The sequence below is a fragment of the Melopsittacus undulatus genome, chromosome 1 (genome assembly GCF_012275295.1).
Source record: "Melopsittacus undulatus isolate bMelUnd1 chromosome 1, bMelUnd1.mat.Z, whole genome shotgun sequence".
NCBI lineage: Eukaryota > Metazoa > Chordata > Aves > Psittaciformes > Psittaculidae > Melopsittacus > Melopsittacus undulatus.
In genome coordinates this window covers 62,207,621-62,215,510 of record NC_047527.1, presented here as the reverse complement: position 1 = coordinate 62,215,510, position 7,890 = coordinate 62,207,621, and the positions used below count along the sequence as shown (strand labels likewise).

The 7,890-nt window shown below is 39.2% G+C and overlaps 1 protein-coding gene across 1 annotated transcript in view; it reads right to left on the bottom strand.

The window, feature by feature from the left end:
• Positions 1 to 202: 202 nt before the first annotated feature.
• The window catches only part of NR4A3 (nuclear receptor subfamily 4 group A member 3), a 29,295-nt gene continuing 21,607 nt past the window's right edge, over positions 203 to 7,890 (bottom strand). Inside the window, exon 8 of the mRNA XM_034067335.1 lies at positions 203 to 3,384. Within this exon, the coding sequence (XP_033923226.1) occupies positions 3,122 to 3,384 (263 nt within the window). The 3' untranslated portion in view covers positions 203 to 3,121. The remainder of the gene's footprint in view (positions 3,385 to 7,890) is intronic.

Genomic DNA, 7,890 nt, shown 5'->3' with positions numbered 1-7,890 from the left:
GCCCTATAGCCATCCCCTCCCTCCCTTGTGGCCATGGTCATCTGTGAGTTAATTACAATCCCTTCCTGACAGGCGGGGGAAGCACAGTGAGGGGCAGGTAGTCCCTCTGCTCTGGTCCATGTGTAGCTCAACCTCTGGGACAACCATGGTCCAGCTCTCAGTATCTAATAGAGATTGCATAACGAGATACTGCAGAGTCTTATTGTATTTGTATAAAAGCTGCTTTAATCAAAAGACTAGCCATTAAATTGCCAGTGTTCTTAAGCATGCTTCACCAATTTTTCCACTTTCAAGACTGCAAGTAGACAATTTTTTTTAAAGTTTTATAAATGATAAAAAATTCACATCAGATGTTAACAGAATTAAGCATACTTATTCAACACACATGGGGCCTCTGAAAAAACGTTATTCAATTTAATAATTTTAATTTACATTGTATATGTACAAGAGCATTTCTTTCAACCCACAGGTTAACACCACAAAAAAAAGAAAAACAAAAAAAAAAGAAGAAAAAAAAGAAAAAAGGAAAAGAAAAGAGAGTACTGCGGTCAGCGGAGTGAAGAAACTCTTGAAACACTGTTGTCTGAAATAAAAGCAAGGCACTCTCCCTTAACACCTGATATATTCCTGAATTCTGCCTAGACAAAGGCATGTTCACACTGAGAGAGCTCTAAGAAAAGAAGTAGATTTAGTCTGCATTAACTCTTTCTTTTAGCACTGGTTGTACTCTAGGATGAATCTGTGTATTGAAGTGGACATGAAGGACAATTCCACGGATGACATGACTTGGGAGAGTATCACAGTTAAGACTATCTATGGAAGACTGGAGGACACCGGCTACGTGAAGTCTCACATGGGGCTCTGGACCTGCTACCTCCCACTCACATCCCACTTAATAAATAAACCTTGCTCAACAAAAAAGCAGTTTTACTGTACTATGCTGATTTGCCTGAAAATTCTTGGTGAAAGGGCCCACCGCAAGTAGTGCCTGCGAGCCCTCCTATGGCTGGTGCTCAGCACCCGGCAGGATTTGTCCCTAGATAAAAGCCGTTTCTCAAGGGACCTTGTGTCTTACACAAGGGGACAAAAGTAAACATACTTTTGGATTTTGTGTGGGTATGTTTTTGTATGCGCACATGTGTGTGAGTGTATATATATATATGTATATATATATATTTAGTATATACAAAAGCAAATTCAGTCAAAATATATTTGTCTTGCTGGTCAGGCTTCTTACAGCAACCTACAAGAAACATTAGCTTCTCTGATATTTAATTATGCTATTATGTTTGCACATAAGCTTAAAAGTCAATACAAAAAGCAATACTTTTCCAAATATTATCTGCAGGTAAACCGGAAATATTAACTATAGTGATTAGAAGTCTGTTTCCCTATTGACACTACTATAAATCTTGATATAAGAATAATTTTTTCATAAAAGCACATCCAAACATAGTAAGTGATAAAATACCAGATTACTATCTGAAAACCATACAGTGACTCGATATCTGGGTTATCCTTTGCAGCAATTAGGCAATTCATTTGGCATCTGTTTGATTGTATAATTTAATTTTCCATATAAACAGCATAGTTTAAAAAAAGACAAAAGCTAGAATGTTTAAAGCTAACAAAAGATACAGTGACATCAGGTTGACATTCAAAAATTTCCTTAGCAAAATGACCAACAAAATTTCGACTTAATACAGTGCATATAAAGTTTTTTTAGAACTAAACTTTTTAAATAGTATTTGAATTTAGCAAAACATGAGCAAGATTTTAATATCAAAGTGCTAAACAGTACTGCCTTAGAAGTCACTGCAAATAAACTGTAAAATAACTCTGCTTGTGATTGGACAGATAATTTATATACAAATGGTTAATAAAAAGACACGCGCACACACACACGCACACAAATATAGGTATATACATATATATATATACACATTATATATATGTATATAGTTCTCCAACTGGTGTATCTGAGTCAGTGTGAACACCCCATTTAGTTATCATGTGTAACAGGGCTCCCATGAGCTGGCAGTCATTGCAATAAATACAGGCAAAGCCATTACAATATACCATGCATACAAACATTTATACAAATAAAGACACTATGCAACAAATTATTTCATATTAATATGGCATCAACAGTATAAACATACAAAAAGGAGTACGAACACGGAATGTTTAAACGCAGCCCACTATATCCTTCCTAGCACTTACATTCATACTATTTTACAAGACTTGCTTGTTCTTGAAAACCATCTTCTGTCTGTTTACTAACTAGTCACTTGTGTTAGAAGTCTAAAACTGAACTATCCCTGATGCTGACCCTGTATGCTCCAATCACTACTTACTCGGATTTCCTTAGCTAAGGAACAATTGAGCCACAATTGCTCCCGTGTCTTCCACATACATTTGTCAATAAGTCGCGCTACATGGAATCAAGTTTGGAAAACTCTGTCAGGTAAGTTAGTGCATGTAAATTTTCTCACTTGATTTCTTCCGTTTGTTTTGATAGTAAAATAAATTAGTTAATAAACAAGACTTAGTAAGACAGCACTTTAAAAAATTGCACTTGAACATGGGAGCTAACAGCCATTGTCATTTTGCTATATTTGATTTGTATGAAATGTTCAATTGAATGTACTTTGTTAAAAAAGTGAATTTTTGTTTCGATTGTGCTGATGTATGTGCCCTTGATGCAGGAAGTATGCTAAAGGTATTCTCACAAAACACATACTACCCTGGCAAACAACTATTCGCTGTTCTTGTTTTCAAATACAGCTTCTACAATTACTCCTCATACACCATGAGGTGTTAAACAACAGATTTAAAACAGTCATGTTAACCTTTTACTGCTGCTAGGATAGCATTGTCCAAAAGTGCCATATTAGCCATTTAAAAAACCCAAATCACACAAAAGAAAACAAAGAACACAACCCCAAAACAGTAAGCCAGTAAGTTTCAGGCCTCAGTTTGTAAGGACAAAGCGCCAGAAAAGACCTCATTTTAGACTCGGAGCTGCTTTTCTGTTAAGTGAGGGCAGAAATGTTAGCTGTAAGTCACGATCTGTTTGCCTGCTCTGGTGGGCATTTGCCTTTCCGGAGGGTGGTTCGACTCAGAAGGGTAAGGTGTCCAGAAACAGCCTGTCAATAATGGAAGGAGCTGGCACCAAATCTTCCAGTTTCAGGTAAAAGATGCGCTGCAGTCCCAGTGTGCAGAGAGAACGCAAGTCAGCCAGAACACCCAGTACCTTCGGCTCTGCGGACTCGAGCGGTTGTCCTTTGTTTTGGCAACTGAAAGTTAAGTGATCTTTCAAACTGCTTGTGATCTTGTTGCATAGCTCTTCCACTTTCTTTGGTTCTTTTAATCCATGCCGTTCTACAAAGACAGAGGAGAAAACACATCAGCATCCCTACCAAAAATCGAGAGAACTTATTTTCTTTGGTGTAACCCAAATCTATACTCTGATACTCAAAGCAAAAGTGCTTTGAAAGCATAATATTTCTCAGAACAGTTGGGGTTATATGATGTCTGCTAATCTTTCTGTCACATGAAACAAAAGATTGCAAGTGCCATTTTCTCTTTAGCTGCTAAAGTAGGTGGCAGAGATGCTCAAATACTATTTAAATTCTAGTACAAGCAGTCCAAGCATCCTGTGTATCTTGCATTATTTTCATGATATGAGACAGAATTAATTGGGTGATTTTCCAGCAAAACTATCACAGGAGGTGTTTTGGAGATTTCCGTGCTTCCCCACCAGTTGTGAATGCTCAATAACTATGGCAACCATTATTTATTCAGTGAATTCAAGTGGCGATCGATATCCTCAGCCAGCTCCATCAGTGCCCAGCCTAGAATTCCACCAGGAATTTGCAGACACTCTTATAAGAAACTAAAGGCACCTTACCACCCTTTGTTATTTTGATCAGGCATTGCTTTTTAGTTTATTCATCTATAAAAGGTCTAAGATAAGAGAAGCCTGGAAGTTAATTATTTTGTTTTGAGTGAGCAATTCCTAAAGGGAAAAGGCTGATGTATTATCCATCACAAAAACCAAAAATCAGCATTCCTGAAAGGAAAGGTAGCTGGGTACCTTTTTAAGGTACCAGTTTAAAATACTACAACGATTTTTTAAGCATAAGTAGAATGAATCAGATTTGTGCTTCATTGAAAGCAGGCTCTTTACTGGTACACAAGGAAAGGATTTTGTGTTGTTTGCTATCCAGATTTAGTAGATAAATCAATATAACATTTCAGACCAATAATTCCAATTAATTTTGTGATGCTTTGATTTGACTTTGACTTTGAAATTCACAGTTAAGTAGGAACTGGCTTCATAATAAAGTCATAATAATTTACATATGAAATAAAATTATACCAGATAGGGCTGTCAAAGAAAACACAGGTTAAATCAATTTCAATCAACTTAATGTATAGAAACAGTGACAGCAGCAGACAAGGAACAATTGTGGCAGTTCTCGTGTTTGATGCATTTGAAGCTGTCTGCCATCCCTGGCCACCTCCCCAGTCCCTGGCAGCCATGGGCCCGATAGTGTCCAGTGCCCCCAAAGCTTGTTCCTCTACTCCAGGAGAAGCAAGCAATAAATATATTCTCTGTCCATTCTCTAATGAACAGTGAAAAGAGTTCGGTTTCCTTTACTTCCAGAAGCAGTTTCCTTTAATTCCAAAAGCAGGCACACAGTGGTGCCTTGCCCAGATGTGTATATAAACTCCTCACTGGCTCCCCTTACTATCTGCTTTGGTGAGATGTTTGTGACAAACCAATAAAACAGATGGGGTTCAATGAAGGCAGTCAGAAAGGTGAAGGTATGCTTTTCCACTGATATTGACCCATTTTACACTTCTTTCAACTTTATTTACTTAGGCAAAGCTTGCTCCTGAAGAATACTGGTTTGGGATCAGAATTAGAGATGTGCGGACATGTACATCCCTGGCCAGAAGCTCTGTCATTTAAGTACCATCAATCTGCCCTGTTGCTTCAGAGCAGTACTCATCCAAGCAGTAACATCTGCTTCAGACATCTTTTTCACCTTGCAGGAACTAAAAACACCAGGTATTCTAAGTGCCTTGTTTACATTAAAACATGAGGAGTCAATGAATATTTAAAGCCTTTCCAGTAAATGGTGTGTAGTGTAATCATGTAAGCCTTAACTATACAGGTCACTGAGAGTAAATACTTAGGCAGATTCTGCCATTAAAGATCTTGGCAAATAAATATTTTATACAGGTTTGAAAAGCTGTAGGGTTTGGGTTTTTTCTCTCAACCACTAGCCTGCTGAGAGAATCTGCAGGACATTAAATTAATCTCGCAGTCTTTGAACAGTTCCCCTCTTTTAATCTGTTTTGAGGTTGTCTCCTGGCTGTGTAAATGAAGATATCTTTATAAGTTTAGGGAGCAGAAATACTAGAATGGATCCAAAAATCTGACTACAAATTAGCAGAGCACATTTTTAAACCAATGACTCAGTAGGTGTGTACTTTGCTGCAGAGTATGGAAAATTATCTCTGGCACTGGAGCGTACAGAAACACTGTTAACATTTCCAGCCAGAGCTACACAGTCTTTGTCTCACACTGACAAGTTCAAAAGGTGTCTTTAGTGGCTAGCCATGGAACATGCCAATGCAAAACACAGTATGTGCAAAGCTCATAATATCAGTAGCTGTACTTTACATAACAAAATTCAGAATTAGGAGATACTCCATCTTGGTGCAATGGCCTTTGTTATTTGCAAATCTCTACAAAGGAAATTCCTTATGTCTGGTATGGTCTCAGGGGTTTCCAGTCTCCCACCCGTAAGGCATCCCCCACAGACCTATAGAAAGTTAAAGCCGTCTACATAGAAGTGCTTCAGCTACTAAAGGGCACTGCATGCCTTGGCACTGTTAATGCAGTCTCTGGTGTTAGTATCCAACAAGTTTCTGGGGAATGTACTTGTATAAGAAACAGTTCCTCTCTCTGGTACATGTGGGGAGTCCTGGGTCTAATTTACTCAAAGATTTAAATTTAATGGGGCTCAAGTAGCAGGAAGCACATTTTCTCGCCTTTTCCACAGGGCCAGTTCCGTTTGCACAAAGAAAAACCCACAGTCTACTTAACCTTACTCAACTCAAGGGAGCAGTATGAGGCACCTGTGGTAAGTGTACAGTGATACTGAAGCTGATGGCCTCTAATCATTCTCCTTCTTCCACAGGATGTTCATATCCACACAGGAGTGATAAGGCCAAGATTTAACCCAAGGACAGCTAGTCAAAATGGATAGATTTTTCTCTAACTGATTGAGGTAGTGTGTAAATATTATTGTATTTAGACTTTCTTACAATGATAATTAAAAAGGCATGCATAAAGTGAATATAGGATTTCTCAGCCTTGTGTTTTAGGATAACATTGATTTTTTCAAGAAAAATGGTGATTTATGGCAAAGATGCTCTCCATAAGCCTGTCAAAATGATTCATCAGGAGTCTTGCCTCTAAAGCTCTGCAAACTTAGCAGCTCATCCTGGCAAACTGAATGCAGCAAGTTTTTTACACCTTTTTCCCTTTCCCAGGAACCAAAATACAGTTCTGTGCTATAATTACGCTGATCAGCAAAAACTTGATAGGAAGAAAGCAAAAGAGCAGGAAAACCCCTTGCCAGCTGTGCTAGTCCCTTTTTCCCTGATCTCTGACGCAGGGCAGATTATGCAGGGCTGAGCAGACAGAGTGCTACCTTTATAAGAAACACCTCTCAAAGAGCATAAGTATTTCAAAGACCTTGAGTACCTCAAAGAGCCCCTGTGCTCTTTGTCAGAGTGGGTTAGTTTTAACCTTAATTCATTCTGGGGTGTCAGCCAGATCAGAAATGCAACAGATTTACACTGCAGATTTAAAATAAGCATCTTGATTGTCTCAGTTTCAATACAGGTATCTGATTTTCTCTTCCCTCTTCACAATCCTCTTCCTCTTCTATAACTTACACACAAGGCTCAGTTGCCTTTCTGGTTGTTTCATGCACACTCTGTTACACATCAAGATTGCAACCCATCAGATCCAGCAGTCTCCTTTCCTGCTGCAATCTGGCTCATGCTCATCCTGCATCACTCTCAGGCACTTCACAAGGGTGCCATAGCTTGGAGCACAGGCTTCTTGAGCTCCTCCTAACATGAGTGGAAGGCTGGGCATTTTTAGAAGATGATTACAGTTTGAAGTGGATGAATAATCTTCTGGAAGTGCCCTGTGTCAGCTGTGCAAGGTACTTAAAAGTCAGATGAGCTGAATGACCACACAGGACACCATCAGATTGCTCTCTCCTTTAAGAAAACCACAGCGTAACACAAAGGCTGCTGGTTGCTGTAGAAGGAAAGAGTTCTTGCCTCAGCAAAAGGGTGGGAGTGGAGAAGGAGGAGTGAGTGCTTCACTTTGGTGCTGACAGTATTTCCCTCAGCAAAGTGGCAGGGGGAAGGCAGACAATACAATCTGGAGGGTGGTTTGGGTTTTTTTTTTATATCTGGCTCTCCTACACTCCTCCAGTCTGCCACCTGCGTGTATGTAGACCCAGCACAAGAAGCACCCACTCTGGAGGATCCTGGAAACAGGACTGAAGGATAACTGCTGCTGAAGAGTAGGTGAGCCTCCCTTCCGCAGGGAAGTTGAAAGAATTCATGTTCAGAAGGGAACTGCAGCAGCCAGACCCGTTTTATCCAGACAGGACTAATTACTTTTTCTTGGTATGACTGATGGTGCTAAAAATTGTGTTCATAAACTGGAACAGAAAGCCCAACAGCAGGAAGACAAACACAAACTCATAATTAATTGAAACCTCACAATATTCTTCAATGCTCTGGTGCCAGTCTAACAAAGCATTAGGGGTGTGAATAAGCCCAATA